We start from the raw sequence: 20,540 nt of genomic DNA, 5'->3' as shown, positions 1-20,540 counted from the left end.
TCCAGCAAACAATGGCTTACCTTTGAATTAGGCAAAGATTGAAATTTTCAGGCTAGAAATAGGAAACTGAGGCACAGAACGTACCCTTGTCTCTAGTCAAATAATGAATCAGTAGCAACTTGGGGATGGGAATTCTGACAGCCCAACCCCATGTTCCCCTCCTGACCATTAGATGGCTGAGCTGATTAGAAACCACGTACAGTCAAGCTTATCCCCTCTTAAAATGACCCTGCAATGAAATTCTCTGTAGTGTTTAACCAGTAAGCACTTTTATTGTTGATTTTGAATCCATTAAGACTACATTATGTTGGATTATAAGACTTTGGCTACATCTCCCACATTTGCATGCAGGCATTACATTTGCAAGGTTTTCTCAGAAAAATGGAGCAGGCGCACAAAATGCATAAAGGTTATATGATTATAACATGGAAGCAGCATGTCAGTTACAGAAATTTGTACCACATGTACCAGTAACAAACCCACACCCCCATGTAAAACTTCTTTGTCCCTCAAAAATCCAACTGCTTCCTCTGTCCCTCATCTCCATGGCTCGGCTGTCTATCAGCCCACATCCCCACTGTTTCTGAAAACACACATCTTTTTCTAAAAAAAGTTTAGTACAGTACATTTTTTCCCTTAAAAACTAAAACATTTCTCCTTCACTACCCCCTCCCCCCCAGTGAAAAATCTATCATAATCTACACATCTGTTCAAGCACTGTTATATGTTAGGAATCTCTATTGCATTATTCAAAAGTATCAGATCAGTAACAAACTTCTAAACAAACTAGGATGACCCCAAAATTCCCCTTCCCCCCAAACTACAGAGAACTGAAAATGCTATACTGCATTATCACACTTGCATGCATGTATCCTGAGCCACCTGTATTTATTCACCTTAAGCCCCTTTTAATAAATAACTGTCCAGCAGTAACATCCAGAAGTGTGCTGTTTCCTCCAAATTAAACTCTATATTTACAGAAGTAGGGCTGTTTTCTCAGTGAAATGTGTTTTTTTAAAAAACAAAACAAAATAACAACAATAAAAACAGCAAACTATTAAAGAGAGAAAGCATATTACTGATCGTGTAGTCTAAAGACCAACAGGAGTAAAAAGCATTAGGAGCACCAGGTGCACATGCATTTGAACTGGTACAGTTCATGAAATAATGTCATTCATTGTTATGCTCGCTCATTCAGATGAGGAGCTGATTCTTTTCCTTTCTTTATTTTCCTTTTTACATTTAGGACCGTCTGCTCTGCAGGCTACTCCCACAGATGGCAATACATGCACTGAGGTTGAAAGATGACCATAAATATGCTTTGATCAATGTGGTTCTGTATCAGCTTTAAACATATGGGGTTTCCCTCCCTGCTGCTTTGCACCTTGTGTCATTTCACATCTGTGCTAAGTGTGAGCCAAAGGTCCCCCGAATCCACACTTTTTCTCTTGGATTTGGGGAAGCATTAGATACTCACTTTTTGCAAGTTTCAGATGATGCTATACGCTGGAAAATACAGGGGAATCATCCCACATGAGAACATTTCTTAGCAGTGTAACTACTGTAACCACAACTGACATACAAGCATACCAAAACATTGAAATATCAAGCCAGTCAGAGGGATTTTGTCCCTTCATTTGTTTTGAGCCAGCTCTCAGCCGATAGACAGTAGTATTACTGCCTTGATTTCAGTTGGCCTATGTTGATTTACACCAGGTAAGGATGAAGCTCAACAGACGGTAAAATAGCAACCAGTTTCTCCTACTGCATTGTTAATAGTGCCTGAGATCCCCGCAAACAGGTACATTTCTACACAACCAAAAGGCCTTTCTGTAGCCAGTGCAGCATATTCACTGCCCCTACCTTTGCAAAGACAATTCAGTTCAGGTTCCCTTTCTCTTCTTCCTGCTTTACCAGCAAACTAAACCTGCAGTGCTCCTATCACAGAAGCTGCAGCCAAAAGTTGAGTTACACACCAAATGCTTAATATTATATAGTGAAAACTCTGGGAACTCCATTTATGCTGAATCTAATTTTCAAATTCATGGTGCTTCATGCTTTATCATATATGGATCTGATCACCTGGAAGCCCAAACCATTCCTATCCTTGCTGCACTTGCAAGTTATGCAGAAATTGTTAGTATCTGTTATTTCCACAAGACTGGCTATTCCAGCAAAGAAGAATATTCCCCTCAACTGCAAACAACATGTATGTTGGACGTGCGATTGTGAGAAGTCCTCCATAAGCCAACACCTCCATTCTCACTGGAAGTGAGCCAAATTCTACCAACAATAACATCAATGCAAATCTGCAACAACTCTACTGACCCCTCTCAAGATCTGTACAGGTACAAGACAATACAAAATCTGGCTCCCGGGCTTTTTCATTAGCTAAAGTGTAATCCTGACACATCAAATTCAACTCTATTAGCAGATATTAATTCTGTAAGCAAGTTTTCCCTTTTATTATTACATCATTTGTGAGCTCCACCATTGCTTCAATCTCATCACTGCCTGCTGATAAGAGACTTGGCATCTACAGACCAGTGGTCCACCCCACTCCCACAAGCAGCTAAACCTCAAACACCATGTTTTGTCCTGGCAGGGCAATCGGTTTTATTACCCTCTGCCATTTCAACTCCTGTTAGCATTTGTTCGTTAATTATTCTTACATAGCCAACATGAGAGGCTGTTAGGTTCAACTGTATGTACACATTACAACTGGTCTTAGACCCAACAAGTTTATTTCACATAGGCTTCCATATGACCAAAATAATGTCAGACAATGGTCTCTGCTCATAAAGCACCTTCCCCCACATCCAGGTCCCCACCCCGTCACTGCAGTCATCCAGTTCCTTTCACTGGTGTCAAAAGCGGAGCTTCACCAGAACTGCAGTGGAAAATTGGACATGTTTTAGTTTCACCTTTCAACTGAATGAAATGGAGATAGGTAAGTGATGACTGTGTGTCGCACTGGCTCCAAAAGGCCTTTCCATTCATAGGAGTGCTACTCTCCAAGCAATTTTTGTAAAGGAAGAGAAACCAAACAAAAACCTACACAGTTCCCACACACAAACACAGACACACGCACGCACATACATGCACGCTTCTCTCTCCTCCAAACAGAAATCCATTCTTATGGACCAAATTATGCAGACCCTATTCAAGTGACTAAAAAGAATGAGGATAGGGTTGAGTATATCCCAATTCTCCTTTCTGATCACAATGAAGTCACAGGTCAGCAAAGTACTTGGGCATAAGGATGTTCCTCTTGACTTGCAGGACGTTTTAATGCATGCAGAAGTGCTTTGCTGGCTCAGGCCTAAATTAGGAATAGCTCCAAGGCCAGCTGGCACCCACGACTGTGATTCCTCTACCTGCACCAATATACATGAGGTAAGAGCATAACTCAAGAGAGCAGAGCAGTGCAAGAGGAGAAAGAGGCTCTGTGGTTCTTCTGAGTTTATCTTTGACAGCCTCAGCTGCGTACACACGGCACATCACAGTGATCAGCACAGACCGATGAGAGCTTGGTATGGTGTTCTGCAAGTGGGACTTCCACTGGAAATAGTAAGCCTGATTTCTATTTGTACCAGTGCAACTTTTATATGCCTGTAACAACTGCACGAAGAAGCCTTACATCTGGAGTAACCACACAACAAAATTAGTGTTTTATCTTGGACTTATGTGCCAATAACTACTGTGATGTGCTACACACCCACACCTACGCACAGATGGCAAGATAGGTATATGCTGTGTCATAATGCAACATAAACATAATTTCTACAACTATTCTAATAACACAGCCAGTGCCAAAGAGAACCAGCATAGGGATTTGTAGCCACCCTCTCCAATATAATATGATAGTTGTGGAGAAAAAGCAAGCTCAGGTGTTATTTTGATTCACTAGGGAATGATTTGGGCACAACCCACTTAGGTATTGCTTAGTGAACACTATTCATGGGCTGTCCCGCAGTCCCGCGTCATAAATTCCCACCTCTGTGTGGGTGCTCACATCACTTTCTGATGACACACAGTACTGAGGTCATGGGCGAGCAGTCACAATGTTTGAGAAATCCTGTAGCCAAACATTATAAAAAACAGGGATAAAAGCTCATATTTGACACTTCATACCATGCCTCTCAACCACAGGTAGACTGCAAGGTTATGTATTAGTAGGATCTGGGCCATCTATAGAAAGAGCTACTCATAGAGGAATTAGTGTTTCATTCACAAGAGGATCTAGTTCTGCTTGGCAGTAAGACCAAAAGGAAATTCATCTAATTAAGTAGCAATGGAATCAGTCCCTCAATGCTGCTGATATAAATAACACATGCTGTTTGCATATTACAGCATTCATGCTCAAATTGCAGGTACATTTGCTCCATTTTGGACCATGTTTTCTGTAAATGAAAACTAAACACCTAGCCAAAACGTTTTCCTCAAAATTCCTCTGAACTTTGGGCAAATCTGAACCCAGGTCTTATTCAAGGTTTGGATTTCTAGAACCAGTATCTGGCCTTCAGTGGCTATCCTATGCAACCAAGTCTAAACATATGCAGAGATGGCAGGCTCAAAACTGATTTTCTCAGGAGAAAAAGATAACCCTCTTCTATGCTAGATTACTGTTGCTAGATTATTGGCACATAGTCTCATCTTACCTCATTATTGTTATAGCCTTCTTATAAACTTTCATGGAAATTCCACCTGCAGAACCAAAGGCAGAAAGTTATCTTTGCAATTATTGTTCCATATTAACATCTGGATGCAGTACTGTTGGGGAAAAGAAAGCAAATTCCTCAATGAACTATGTTTAACCAACTTGCAGGTGGCAGCTATCAAAACAACTGATGCACGTGTACCGGCTAAAGTTATTAATGAATGATCTGACATACCAAGTCAGACAAATGTCATATGTAAATAGATCTTCAAATGTATACATACAAAAGCTGATACTGTATCTAGATGATCATTTTGGTTTGTTTCTATACCCCATAGCTCTGAATCTATCCACTGAATGTTTACTCAGCATGTGTGGTATAAATATATTCATACACTAAAATTGACACTTGGCAATTTTTCTTTTTTTTTTTCTTTCTTCTTTTTTTGCTGACCAGCAACAAATTCTGATATCTTTAACTGTAAACCAATACTCAATAAATATGCCGTGTTCAGCAAAGAGACATGTTTTGTCGATCAGGCTTTTGCTGCCCTTTAAGCCATGGGCTGTGGGGGTGGGCGCGAAGGAGGAGGTCCAGGAGGGGCTCGGGAAGGGGGCGGTCCAGGAGGTGGCTGTCTGGAAGGGGGCTGCAGAGACACAGGAGGAGAAGGATTCCTTGGAGCATTGTTGAGAGGAACATCGTTGCGCCGCGGCAGCTTCGGTGGTGGGCTGTAAGGGGCAGAGGTTCCATCTGATTTCACCCGAGTGAAGTTTATGCATCTTCCCTAGAGGTACAGAAAAATTTGTTATTCACAAAAAGCAGGTGTTTTGACTCATCAGCAGCTAGGCAAAAGGACTATAAGCAGAGGGGCCAGGCTGCACTTACGAGATCTTCATCCAGTACCATTCACTGGGTCCTCAACATGACGTTCAGACCATGCTGTACTAAAGGTCAGCACTACAAAGAAATGCTTTCCTTGGGTTTCAGAGCTCCTGCCTACAGAGAATAGCCTAGGACTGGTTTAAACCAAAAGGGACCCCAGTGTGACTTTGCTACACGTGCCCTCTGCTCTGCTACTATAGACATGCAGAACATGCCTAAAGTCACAGTTCCACCAAAGTCATGCCTGCCTTGGTGAGATCCCTGACTGACAAAGCTGTGCTTGAAAAAAACTCAGCAGAGACAGGATTATATCAGAGGAACAACCTTAGCAAAGACACCACCTGTAGCTTTCCTTTTCACAGTGACACTAGCCTAGCTGGCGTCCATGCTTTGAACACTACACTGGGATAGTACATCTGTCTTCTATGCTCCAATGTAGATGTGGTTGCCCTCACAAACACCAACAAGGTGTTGGACTTGCACAGAGGGCTCTCCAATGAGTGTGTTTTCAGAAAGGATGTGGGATGCAGGCAGGCAGCACCTGATGGGAGAACTGTGGATAGAGATTTTAAAATGGGAGTAGCTGGAGTTTGAAAAAACAGCAAGCACTGGGGATGTCCTAGTCAACTAGGGGCTAAATGCAAATACGTCAGGGTTTCCTTTAGCCAAAACAAAGCTTTGTATAGGTTCCCACTAACCAAGTTCTAGATGGAGAGACAGACAGACCCCAAAGACCACCTAGCCTTTCCTGTGGAGAGCACCCAGAGGCTCCTGGGCACTTCAAAACCTACATGGCAACCTCAGTCAGACACCAAGATCTCTGCTGTCTGCTGTACTTGTTCCTCCCCATAACCCCTAAACTTTTTTACAAACTGCACCACTATTTCTGCGAAGGCCTCATGAAATCCCGCAGACACAACCTTGTGTGAGGAGATGCAACACTTGGCATTGCTGTCTCCACCTCCTCACCTAGGGAGGTGGGAGGAGATGCTTATGCAAGAACCCAGCTGCCACAAGCTTGGCAGAAGCCTGCACCTGGAAGTCAAAAAGGCCTCTCATCATCATGTACTAAGGCTGGAGATGAAGACTGCCTGAAAACGCAGGAGTGACACTGCCAACAGCCCATTTACAGGAGCTGGGATGTGGTTTCCAAATAAGTAACTGTGGGCTGGAAAGTACCCATCCCATCAGTGATGAACTCCATTTGCCAGCACCTTTTCCTTTACACAGCAGGCTTGTTTTGTTCCATGTAGCAATCATCCTAATGAAAACAGCCTCTATAGTTTAGCACAGAGGAGAATGCTACCTGTTTCTCTCTTTCCAAGGCAAAGACTAGCTGAGGGGAAAGGAAAAAAAACTGTTCGGTTTGTTTAGAAAATATCTGACCTAGAAGGCATCTTCCCTCCATTGTTTTGAAAGACCCACAGAGCCATAATGCTGATGACAGCCAGAGGTTTAGGTTGCACGCTAGAATCAACAAACCAATTTCAGCTCAAGGTTATGCCAACATCCCCCAAGCACAATTCAGAAGGACTCCAGATTTAGAAGAGCTTATCTCAGAGCTAAGCAGCTGTAGATCATGATCCCCACAGCATCTCAGAGCTAAGCAGCTGTAGATCATGATCCCCACAGCTACCAATGGCTGTGACAACAGAGGAATACAAGAAGCCACACCAGTGACAGATCACTGCTACCTCAGCGCTGCCTGGAAACTCTGAAGGTGTTTAGGGAATGGGCTGAGTTTCTGTGGCAACTCCAAAAAACACAATTTCCCCTGGAATCTAGGCAAAAGCCATTGCAGCCGAATCACAACTACCTGATTTGTCAAGTGACTTCCAATGCCTGCACCTTTGTTCACAAGTCTATGGCTTTTCTGAGGAAAGGCGAGCAGCGTATCAAGAGAAGCTTGTGTAAGCTCCAGAGAGCTCAGAAAATGATTCAACAAATGTACTAACGCCCAAAGTGTACCACCCTACCACTTACTTGGATTGGATGGCTTCAAGAGCTCAGCTCCAGCCAAGAGTTGTTTGAATGGGCGTGGTGCTGCCTGTACATGAGACATACTCAGTAGTTCTCAGTCCCAGCTTTCACCATCACAATTCACCACTACATTTAAACAACAGCGTCAATAAGTAAGACAAAATCCCCTTTCTAAAAATCCAGGCTTGTTACAGCAGACTTTGGTTATGAACAGGTTCAAGGCAATACTACACTGGCACCAGAGCCTTTGCATGGAGGCAAAGGCCAAAAGCCAAGGTCTTGGTTACTTCTGCAACAAAGATAAACTATTGGATCAAAAAAACCAAGTCAATGCTTTACTCCATCACAGAACTCAAGGCCCCACCAGCATTGCAGCGAGCAGCCATCCTTGTCAGCTGTTTGTCTTCTGCTGTGCTCCACTATATTCAGAGCACACTTGGAAATTCAGCAATATTTACTGCCATGCAATGAATGTTACAGATATATTTAACAGCTGTACTGCAAATACATTTAAGAAAACTCAACCTTGATATTTATAAAGTTATGAATTTAGAACAGCTAAATAATCACCCAGGACAAAAAAAAAAAGTCAAAAAAAAAAGTCAGAGGTATTCAGATGAGATGCACCATATGGGTAGGGAAAAAATTAAAAACAGAACAATCTCCTTCATAGCAAATGCAAAGCTACAAACCCAACACTAGTGCTTTTGCCTACAAGCCTTTCCTGCCTCTCTGTTGTCTCCCTCCCAAACATCAATTCCAAATATATTCATAGTCTATAATCAAAGGGGATCCCATAAATCTGTTTGCATTACTTTCACTTCAGTTAAAGTGATAGGCGACATCAAACTGCTGCCAGTTTCTGCCACACTCACTGATTTGTCAGACAGATGGGTAATTTAAAGGCCATGCGCCGCATTGTGTCATGAAAAATACGGTTGGATTGGGAGAGTCTGACAGATAGAGGCTTGGATGATCGATGTATGTATTGTGACACTTCCTCACAAAAGATTATCAGTGTTAGCCTACAATCTCATATATCAAAGACTTCTGGTGAATACTGGAGCAAATCCTCCTGAGCACTTCAAGCAGCCATTGACAAAATGAAGCTGAACTCTTACTCTTAGCCAGTGTTAGGATTAACAGCCAAAAGGGAAAGGGAGGAACAAATGATAATAAATCACAAGTCATAGTTTGGACTTATCAAGTGTATTTCATCAAAGGATTTCTAGGTTGAAGAATTAAGCCTTCCACTCATCACACTTTCCTAATAACAGAGTGTCACAGCTATTCTACCCAACATGCACATCCCTCTGGGGTTAGTTTATAAAAAAATCCATGATGTTTCTCAAATAAACATGCTAACCACAGGGTTTTTAATATTCTGTGTTTGAAAGGATTAAGTAATTTCCTCTCCAAAGGCATACAAAGGCTTTTAAACCATAGAGAACATGGACAGAAATCAGGCATCCTGCACACTCACCTATGCTCTCCCTGCACAGGGGATTAACAGGGGTTAAGGGCCACCATCACTTTAGTAGCGATAACAGTATTTTTCTTCCAGAAGCATGGTATACACTAAGTGTTTTAGGGAAGGTGTCAGAGTTGCAAGGTGCAGTAATACCATGATGATCTCAGGCACAACAGCTGTCGGTAGCTGCTTTATTGTTTTCTAGGAAGCAGATGATCTGCATAAATCCAGTTCTGTCTGGTTTCAGCCCCGCTCCCAGTACAGCATCCCTCAGACGGTGCGACCCACACCACGTACTGTCATTCAGGCACCAACTGAAGGTCAGCAATGCGCCATATGGAGTTACGCCCTTACTTCAGCTCACATCTGCACAGTCTTCCTAATGCACAATTATTTTGCCTCCCCATATGTCCATCCACTTGTTAGGCTCTTGTTATGCTGCTTGCCAAATTGGCTTTTCAAAAAGTACAAATACTGAAGCAGCGGGATCTGCCCTTGTCCCGACTCCAGCTTTTATCCCAGTGTAACAATCACATGTGCAATTCAGGCACTTTGTACTTCTAGGCAATGCCTCCTCGACCACCTAGGATGTGTTTTTGTGTGTGGTTTAAGGGAGGGAAGGAAGAGAGGAACCTCTTGAAAGCCACTGCATCTTGTTTCTAGGCTACTTTCATCATAATGCTCAGTACATCATTCCCCAGTGCTTGTTCCCCCAAAATCTTTAGCTACTACTCAGCCAGTTTTCAACAGAAAGGAACAACTGTTAAAAGGATCCAGGCAATTCAGAGTGCCATAGGCAAGTCTCTTCACCCATGATACTAAGAGCACTTCAGCAAAAAGAATTTTAAAAACCTGCCCCATCTGCCAATAGCCATCCCTTTTCTCTGCCCATTTTAATACATGCATTGGTGTTTATTTAGCAAAAATCAAATCCAGTTTAATCTCTGTGCATGCCAGAGTGTTTGCATACACAAAAGTATGTCTGTTTCTTATTTTTAGCTGCATTAGTTGACCTAATAAAAGATACACTTCCTGTTACAAATTTTGCTTGAGTTTTCATTCACTCTTGGTTTTGCTCATGGAGTCTCAGTGCTGCAATTCTGACTAGCAGAGGAGGGTACCTGACTGAGGAAGAGTTGGCTTCACTTAATTGTTTAGTGAAATTTCTTGGTCTTTGACTTTGTAAGAATATGATACTTGCCTTTACATTTTAGAATGGGTTAAAATAAAATCATTCCTTTCAAGTTTGAGCATAGCAATCTAAAACACTGGACCACCAAATTAAAAAAAAAAAAAAAAAAAAAAAAAAAGTAGTTCCCAGTCAAAAGTGTTACATTTAGGATGCTGAAATCTGAAATGAACATAATTTCCTTGGACTCAAATGAGTAGTCACCTTTCTCCCTAGTTTTGTTTACAGATGTTACTGGGATGAGTCTACCAGCTTGCTATGGATGTGGTTCATCAGCAGGTAGATTCACTTCCTAAATATCTATCTGTAGTTCAGTGTAAAAGTGGAGCTCTAAAACTCAGAAGAATAGATTCAGGTTTTATGCTACCAATAAAACCCCAAAAGCGAGCATCTACAAAAAGTCAGAATCACTTTAGCATAGTAAAAGTTTTGATCCACACACCCAGAAACCAATGGGATATATACCTTTAAGATAAGTGACTTTTGCAAAATTTGAATCTTGGAAAAATTAGAGGACAAGGTAATCCCTGTCCTCTAATAAAGAACAGAAGTGTTCTAGCAGAAACACCTACACCAAGTATCATAAAAAAGCAACAGCATGGGAAACTTGTTTAGCAAATGTATTTATGAATGAGGTAGGTTATGCATACAATAATTTTATAAAGAGCTGAACTGAGGTGGTACAGAGTTCCCACTATTCAAGTTCTCTGGGCAAGTGTCAGGATTAGCGGCTGGCTCCTCAGGAGCCAGGATCTATGTGCATCAGCCTTTGCCAAAAGCTTCCTCACACTGCACTGCTTCATGCTGCCTGTGCGCTGAACATGTCACAGCTCATTAAAACCTTCACGGATTTCCTGGGAATTGCACTGATTACCCTGCAGCATACAGGCTAGAAATTAGTGAGCCACTGAAACAGTTTGTCACATAAAACCTAAGCCTGCCTGGTTTTCAGGCATATTCACATAACTTTTACTAACTCCTACTCTTACGTTTGGGACTCAGATACTGTTTTCATGTTGAAAAATAAAGTATTGGAAATGTCAGAGATTTCCATATCAGCAGTTTGGTAGCTGATCATGCTTTCAGGTCAATAAATATGCAATTGATAATTAATTTCTAATTATATTATTTAACAATTAAATTTTAATCATCACCATTAATTATACTGTGGTTATTGCATTAACCATTAACAATTAATTTATTAACTTGTAATTAATTTTTACATGTAGCCATTTTAAGTTATTAGGTCTAAAATCAAAACATTAAATATCATCAACATATAATACTTGTTTACATGAGAATCTGACTCTTTAAATATCTTCCAGTTTAATAAGTCCTCTCTTGTCAGTAACAATTTTCTGGGGATCTGTTTGGCAACTCAGCACTGATGCCTAAAATGATGGTAATCCAAAACTATGAAGACACAAGAGAAAATGGGGTTGACTGAAGAGAGGAGGATTTTAAAAGTAAGGTCCAGTAAAGTGGCAGTATCCAACAATGAAAATATAATTATTATTTTCTTTAGTGCTGCTTTTAAAAAGGAGAATCAGTTCAGCCCATTCTGTATCCAATGTATTATCTGGCCTCTTTATAAGTAAACTCGTATCACTTCTGCCCCCTCCTTCTACGATGGAGTTATTGGAGGGGAGGGAAATCACTGCATTGTGGATTGTGAATCCCTCATATTGTAACAGTGAGGACCCTATAAAGGCCTTAGGTACATCAGATAAATTCAAAAATTACAAAACGATGAATGCAAATGCGCAAGGATGACCCAAGCAGCAGCAGCAAACTCTGTTCACAGCACAGCATGAGCAAGGTAGTGCTGCCGAGAGGTATAACCTCCTGGGGTCACTCAATGCGCTTCACACCGCAGAAGGAATTAGACTGAGCTTTAAGATGTGGGAGGTAACACAACTTTAAACAGGACACATGTCCTGACCCAGGAAGGGGCAGTGATATTTACAAGCAGCCGAGGCACATGCGGATCCTTCATGCAGTCCACAAAGACATTTATAAGCCACTTTTGTGCCTTTTCTCTCACTTTTTAGCAACCAAACTAAACCACCCACAAGCCCCAGTCACTGGCTCACTGGGGCAGCACCAGGGAGACACAGCACAGAAAGTTAATCCCTGCTTCAGAAACTGATGCCTGAGTCACGAATGAGAAGATAGCTGCATATGGGCCGGGAGCAGAGCACACGGTGACAGTGAGACACAGGTAAGCAATGCCTTGGCTATTAACACATTCAGAGTAAAAGCTGTTGGCTTAGCCGAGGCATGGCCCACATTGCTGCCCAGAAAGCCCAGGCAAGAGCCGAGATGCCCGAGCCCCTCTCACAGGGGCAAAGGGGGACCAGCCTCGCTTTCTAAAGGGGCTGGGAGAAGAAATCCTTCAGAAGCCCAGTACGCCCCCAGACACCCTGGCTATGGGAGCCAAATAGCTGAGAAAGTAGGATTTACAGGGCGGGGATGGAAGGAGAGAGCCCAGGAGCTCTTCTTTTGACACCAAGTGTGAGATAGCCCCGTCCAGGGGGCCGAGGGCGTAGGTTGCCAGAACAAACTCACAAACAGGGCCATGGCATGCACCGCACATAACAGCAGCAATGAAAGTCAGCTTTCGGTTCACTTGGTGGCCAAGGGAAAAGTTGACAACAACCAAAAGTCTTCATTTTTCAGGTAAAAGAAATATGTCAAAATAAGTTTCGCTTGGGCTTGAAACACATATGTTGTCCAATTCAGAACATCTTTTCTTTGAGTTTTGGACAGAACGGTGTTTCAAAACAAAAACTGAAAACATTAAGACTTTTTCAAGGGTATTTTTTCCACTTCAGCTAATTCCACTAACATGCAAGGATATTTACAGACCATCTAAAGAAGCAGTTTTTAGCCAAAACAAAGAGAGTCATGTGGAAAATGGTGTCCAGATCTACTAGGGCATTAAGATAGGAACTGTTTTGCATTAAGATTAATAGCTGCAGTATCCCAGGCTACTGTAAGTTCATTAATCAGAATATTGAGAGTTGGAATACAATCGTGTACTGATAGGTTCCCAAGACACACATGTTGGCAGACACTGCTCCCCAGTTCACAGTCCCAGCTGTGCATGGCACTGCTTGAAACTAGGGACGGGTCCTCTGGGAGCAGTCTATTCAGTTAGTTTGAAGACCAGTGCAGGAATACACTGAAGAGAAGTGGGCTACTTCCAATTTACCCCTGGAGAAACCAGCCAATAATGAGGAATCTGAGGGAGGAATGGCTCAGCCAGGGAAACTGGCCTTTTAAGTTAGGACCAGGACCCCTCAGCAAAATAAACTTTGTGCTGAACACATCCCCACCACCCAGCCCTCACATGCCTGATACCACTTTTCCAGCTTAGGCACACAAGAAAAGCAACATGGAGACATGGAGCAGGTGACATGGAGAACCCATGCCAGTACTGAAGACAGGGATATTCAAATAATTTGTGTCACACTCCATTCAGCGGAGAGCTGCTGTTGTTTCCAGCCCTGCCTTAGCAGGAAAATGCAGCAATGGGCTACAGCCACCTCCTGAAAGAATGGCCAGAGTCACAAGATATCTTGCAGGAATGCACAAAACATCACATGTCTTGGACCTTGCTGAGGTTGTGGCTGAAGTAACGCACAGTGCAGATCCACAACAAAGCCTGTTGATTCCGAGCCCTAAAAAGCTGAAGTGGCAAAGGGAACAGAAAAGGATAACACTGGGCATAATCAAAGTTAAGGTCTATCCGGCATAATTTATATTCAGTACCGATCTCAAAGTACAGTCACATCAGACCAAATCCCACCCAAATGTGAGAGAAATATCTTAACCTAAAACTGCACTCACAACACACGATCTACTGCCTTCCTCTTTTCTGACAGCTTTTATGGATGAGGCTCCCAGAGTGGAGGAAGTGAGGAGAGCCACTGTCAGGTCATGTCATCTACCCAAGGTTATGCAGCAGCTTCAGAGGGAAGGAAAAAAAAAAAAAAAAAAAAAAAGAGGGGAAAAAAAAAAAAAGCATTTACAAGTTCAGGACTCATGACTCACATCCCTTGTTTTAACCACAGCACCACACATTTCCACACTTGAATGCTGACCAGACTAGAATGTGGTTCAGGAAAAAAACAACAGTGGTTGGTTTGCAAAAGATTTTTCTTTTTCCTTTGGCATTTTCAGGGAAAAGGAGATTGCATTTGTCCATCACCTAGAATGGGGAAGGCTTTGGAACATAGCAACAAGAGCAACACACATTTGCTGGGTGCAACAGGCTCAACCTTGAGGTATTGGTGGCTTTCTGGGAGGAGCAAATTAGGCCCCAAAAGACCATCACTGGTCTTGCTCAAACTGTAATTAAGTGTCATTGTGCTTTCCAGAGTGAATTATTTGATTGTCTCTTCAGGAGCAAGCTGGGATTATGGCATGCACAGAGAAAGAGCACAATGTGCTTTACCCACCTAGGGTATAGGATAATGCTGGAGACTCAGAGACATTTCTGGTAAAATGGGTTATTATTTTTCCTTGCCTCAGCCCAAAAATGTAAGATCCTGGCCCACCACACAGACAAGCTGCCTCTTTGTTTACAGTCTGGAAAAAGATACAAGTATTCCCAACCCATCTCCGGGTAACTGGCCCTTAAATGGCTCTGCTGCTACCTAAAGCAAGTGGATGGTAAACCCACAGCTCCCAGGTCCTCTGTGCTTAGTTCATAAGGATTTTCTTCTCCTGGGATGAGACTCATACAGTTCATTGTCAATGCTGGCATATTTCCAAAGCACAGAAAACCTCTCCTTCCCCAAAAGCTCCTATGTTAAGTCGGATGGAAGAGCAACTTGGGACACAACCACCTTATTATTTCTAGGAATGAACACACCAGGGAAGCAACTCAAGTACCAAAGTCCTGACATGGAACTCTCCTTCCCATTTCAGGTACGCTATAGAGACCTAACACTCTATGCAAAAATATGCCTGCCAAGTTCCCCCTATGCAGCTTGACCAGTCTATCAGGTACCAGCTCTGCATTTTGAAGTTGCTCTTTTCCATGAGCATCCCATTGCCACCTTTCTCATACAAACTCTGTTATATACCCTGGTCTCAACTTACCAGAGACAGTGGCCTGTCCCCCCAAAAAACCCCAGGTGCACCTCTCATTTTTCAAAGCTCTGTTCCACTCAGTGCCTGGCCTTTAGCATTGCAAGAAGGGACACTGCTCTTGGTAGGCTTTGCTTCAAAGTTTCTGTATATCCCACTCAGAGTGATCAGCCAGTGAAGACTGAGGTGTCTACTTGGGTAATTATGTTCCCTAGAAGAAACACAATAAGGAGGGGAAAAGAAGGGATATGTTCGCATGCCAAAAAAAAAAAAAAAAAAAAAAAAGAGCAGAAAGATCTTAAAAAGCTGCAGAAAACACCAGTGTTGCTGCAAAGAGCGCTAAGTGTTTGCAGTCTTTCTGTTCCAGGAACAGTTCCTATCTGAGACTAAAAATGGTATATGAAACCAGAGGATTTTATTATGTTCAAAGCAAGATTAAGTTTAAGATTAAGTCTTAACAGACATAGCTGATAAGCTCTTCAGGTTGCATAGTATCTTTGTGTTACTTGTACAACAGCAGACACAGTGATTTGGGTTTTCTTCTGGTACCACAACATGAACCACAGTAGTTTAAACAAGAACAGAAGCATCCAGAACTACAGCTCCTCTGTACAAAGTAATGATGCAATACCTTTTGATTTTTAGTTATCCCTCTGTACAATACCTTTAGTAAGAATAATAGTATTAATACATTATCTTACACAGTGTTTTTTATTTCTAGAGCTCAAACACCTTCAGAGGAAGGTCACAGCATTACTCATTCTGCATATGGGGAAATGGATTCCTACAGTAGTATGTAAGCAGAGGGCTAAGGAAGGCTGGGTAATTTCCAAACTGTTACGCAACTCAGAAGACAATGAGGGATGCACGGCTCCTAGAAATCCAACTGAAACAAGGTAACATGGGGTTCAGCATTGATCCAGGGGTGCTGCCAAGAAACAAATAAACATATTGGCTGCAGCACATCTGTTCATTTGCATGTGCAAATCATGGATCTGTACATGCAGTCCTAGTAAGAAACTGCATGTGCATCTGTGTACTTGTCTTCTCAAAAAAGATGTACCTTCAGTTGTAGGCTTCCTCCTAAGCCCTAGGATAGTCACCTGACTCCAAGCCAGGCATGCATAGCTTAGACACACTGTACTCCAAGTAGGATTGTGGAGCATCAATGAAGTGCTGCCTGGAAAAATGTGATAATGACACACAAGAGCCTATTCCCCCCAAGGCAGACATGTCAGAGTTGCAGATAACAAGGGACTAAGTCAGCAGTTCTTACCCCAAAGTCATGTACCCTATAAAAAACTGAGAATCAGACCTAATGAACCCGTTCCTTTACCATAAATATCAAAGAAATATCAAAGTGGTACACATGCTGTAAAAGTAGCAGAAGAGCCCCCTTGTCTACGTAACAGAGTCCATCTATGAAGTGCTCAAAGTGCTGTTAGGAACATGGTCTCACCCTCCTAAAATGTACTGTTCATCTCATTAATCACTGCGGAACTACAGCACAACAGAAGTGAAGTAACTTATATCAGCTACATCCAGGGTCTCTGAAGTCACCTCTCAGTGTCTTAACCACAAGGCCAATCCTCTTCCATCCTGTTGTGTGCTAAGTGGCACCAGCCCTGGGATTTGTACCCATCCTTCAGAAAAGCCTCTTGTGGTTGTTGTTACTGAGCGTGCCTCTGGCTCCCAAAGATGTGGACAGATGGTTAGTTACACCCAGGGACAGACAGGCAGCATCTATCCCCAAAGCTGATTTGTGAATTCTTCTTCCACATCAGAAATAACATGATCCTGGCACAAGTAAGAGGCAATGCCAGTACGTGGGCTTCTTGCAGGACAGGAAATTCATTAGTCACTGATTACATGTTTCCAGCTGCAGTGCTCAGCACATCCTGGGAACTGTGCATTAGGACATTGGTCCCACGGCAGGGAGGTTTCCCCCCCCCCCCCCCCCGTGCCATGCCTGCTACAGCAGGAATGAGCCTTACAGATGCTGGTGTTCTTTGCAAAAAAGAAGTAAAACAGGAGCTACATGTGTAACATTTTCACTGAAAGTGACAAAGTGAGATCACCTACTGTGGCAGGCGGTGTCCCTGTCTCTAACTTTTCAGAACCTTATGAAGGTAATTGGGTCCAGAAAGGTTAAGCAAAGGGAGAAAAACCCCAGAACCAGGCAGCAGTCGCTGATGAATACAGTCTGAAGGAGCCCAGTGCTGCTTTTCCAGCACTCGCTGTAGCTCTGCCAATTACTACTTGGGCAATTACAACACCTCTCCAAGCAAGTGTCAGGGAAGCCTACTAAAGGCCATTACTCAGTCTTGAAAAAAAGTAATTAGAATGAGCTCCAACTAGCACTGGTACTTGGGCAGCTAGCATGGCGTGACAGGCAGGCGCTGCCATCCCCATGGGCTGCATTCAAACTGCTGACCACCTATAGGTAGCAGCCAGAAAGTAATTATTAGTAATCAATAATCCACAGGTTTGGTGTCCCACCATTCATCCGAGGAGTCCCAAGTGCCTGGCAAGACTTAACTAAACCTCACAGCTGTAACGAAGGTAAATGCTGTGTTCTCATGATTATTTTGCAGTTGGGAAAACTAAGGCACATAGATGTCATGGTCAGCATTACAAGGAATCACTCAAAATTTGAGTGTAGTCAGACCTTCTGAGCTTTAACAAGCCTATCAGCTTAAGAGTGATCACTTAGGAAGGGATACACAGAATAAGGAACACAAATACTCCTGTTCTTATTTCAGAGGCTGGTGTTTAAAATTCCAGCTGCTGTGCCTTGCCCGAAGTCACATAGTAACTCAATGGTGAGAACATGAAAGGACCCAGAAGTCCTGGCTTCCAAAATGACCAGCAGCTCATAGTTTGTGAAATTTTTGGCTGCACAGCAGCCTTTTTACCCTCAGTTTTATGGAAGGAACAAGGAAAAAAGGCTTTCAGATTTTTGTACAACAGCCTGCTTCTAGTCCCTTTCCCCAGGAACGGGCTTTGCATGTGCAAACCACAGGGTAGTACTGCTAAAGCACTGCTTTTTTCTAAGTCAAGTCCCATGAGTATGCAAGGGTGATGGTGACAGCAAAATCCAGTGTACACTCTCACTCTCTAGTGCAGGTAATTTCCAGTGACAAAAATGAGATCACTTTCTCAAGCTTTAAAGTAAACAACAGCAATTCTGCCTGGGGGGAAAAATGTCGTCTTTTTTTCAGTTGAGGTTTTCGGTAAACCGAGCCTCTGAGAATTTCCTGTGACAGTATGTGCTGAAACGCAAAAAGGAATGGATTTGCTGAAAGCAGCAACTAAGCAGACCATTTGAAAGCAGCATCTCACCTTCCCCTCTGCACATATTGGGGCTTTTAATGTTTACTTGCTGGCCTTGGTAACAGCCCCACTTTTGATCCATGAGGCCGGGGGAAAAGCTTGAAAGTTCCCTTTTGCAGACACTGCTGACAACCTGCCCCACCAGCTACTGTGGTTTCTGTGAGATACTTCAAGATAGCCAGACATTAATATTTCCCAAACTCCAATCTTCATAGCAGCCCCCTGCAAGCTCAGAACCAAGCTCAGGAGGACACCAACAGTAGTGGGTAAGTCCTCAAGGCAGCCCGAATATCTTGAGCAACACATAGCTCACCAGGCCATGTAGCCACTCTGACATGCTCCCTGTTGCTGGATGAGCAGTGTCCCTGCCTCAGAGCTGTCAGTCTCTTTCTTGGGCCAAAAGAGTGACTGCTGGTCCTCTAAGCCCCAAATTTCCAGGGAAGGAAGGGAAGAATAGCAGCCTAGCTCTAAGGGATCCATCACTGCAGCAGCAGCACAAATGCCTACGAAGGCTTCACCTTTGTACATTACTGCGAGGAGAAAAGCCCAGCAAGCCGCAGCAGAGCAGCTAGCCCTTTTTCATCGCTTTGTTCCTCTGCTGATGCTGAGAGCTCAGCAAAAAGCCATCCCACAAATAGCAGCCTATCTGCTAATGATGGGGTAGAGCTAAGTGTGTTTATCCCTTGCTGTCCCATTCTGGTGCAACAGAAGCTCCTGCTAGCAGTGACCTGGAGAAGTCAAGTGAGTGGGGTCCTGTGACCCTTTACTGAGGTACTTGGCAAACTAATAACCAATTTCAGCAGTGCTGCTGTGACATGACATTTAACGGAGACCAAGAGGAGGAGCTGTCTGCAGAGCCAAGCCAAACACCGTGGGCACAGCTCCCAGGAGAAGGGGGATCAGAGCTTGTGCTTGGCTGATTTTCTTTAAATAAGCAGTTCCGAAAAGTGCCTGTGATTTTCACAGCCAGTCCTATTAATACAATCCTGCCTAATACTGATGGGTCATTCATCCCGAGATCCTTTTCTTGATAAGTCCGTGGAAGGCATGAGCCAGGGCAAGGGAGCTCTCAGGAGCCTCAGCCAGCTCTGCAGCGAGGCCATAACCCAGGGCACGCTGCTACCAGCAGCTCAGTTCCTGCAGCGCGCGAGGAACAGAGGAAGGAGGCTGGTCACCAGCCCATTGCTCCCAGAGGGCAGGACTGCAGAGCACCAGTCTGTCTCATCAAGGGGAGGTGCAGGGAAGAGCAAGGAAAGGAAGAAACCACAAAAGGAAATGGAAGGGAATGTCTAGGGGAGGAGTCCAAGGGCGGCACAGGTAAGGAAAATACCAGGTGGTTTGGGAAAGGCAACAGGATCATGATGAAGGAAGAAATGAGGATGGATGGACAGCAGCCCTGGCCACCCAGAGCAAAGGACAACAGAAAATCCCTTGCAGCAGTCAGCCCTGTATTCCTGCACACATGCTTCAGCCTGAATTTCCACTGCAAGGCTCTCGCACGCACTCTGGAATGGGCTTCACCACATGAAGACTCAAAAAAATACAAACAGTGCCATTTTTAACTTCACTTTGTGATTGGAGTGGGGGAGAAGTTTGGCTCTGAAAACCTGAGGTAGCAATACTGCCTTCACTGTATGGTTTGCAGAGCCAAGAAAGAGGGCTGTAGTGTGCAGGAAGATGCTGAACAGCTCTGAAAAATGTCTAACAGACTTTTGCTTCTCTGTGACAAAACCAGATACGTTGGTGAATATACCAAAAACATTAGCATATTTTGTTTTCCACCAAAACTATCACAGAAAGAGTTTTTCTACAAGTATTTTTCAGATTTTGGGGGGAGAAAAGCTCCCAAACCACAGTACTTATTTTCAAATGATGAAAGAAACTGTACTTTTTAAAAGAGTTTTTAAAGAATGTTTTAATGCCAAAA

The 20,540-nt window shown here is 43.2% G+C and overlaps 1 protein-coding gene across 1 annotated transcript in view; it reads right to left on the bottom strand.

The window, feature by feature from the left end:
* Positions 1-252: 252 nt before the first annotated feature.
* ANTXRL (ANTXR like) overlaps positions 253-20,540 on the bottom strand; it is a 63,531-nt gene continuing 43,243 nt past the window's right edge. The window contains exon 18 of the mRNA XM_030030880.2: positions 253-5,445. Within this exon, the coding sequence (XP_029886740.1) occupies positions 5,215-5,445 (231 nt within the window). The 3' untranslated portion in view covers positions 253-5,214. The remainder of the gene's footprint in view (positions 5,446-20,540) is intronic.

The sequence above is a fragment of the Aquila chrysaetos genome, chromosome 11 (genome assembly GCF_900496995.4).
Source record: "Aquila chrysaetos chrysaetos chromosome 11, bAquChr1.4, whole genome shotgun sequence".
In the NCBI taxonomy this organism is placed as follows: domain Eukaryota; kingdom Metazoa; phylum Chordata; class Aves; order Accipitriformes; family Accipitridae; genus Aquila; species Aquila chrysaetos.
The sequence above is the reverse complement of the archived record's forward strand: the minus strand, read 5'-3'. Positions and strand labels throughout refer to the sequence as shown.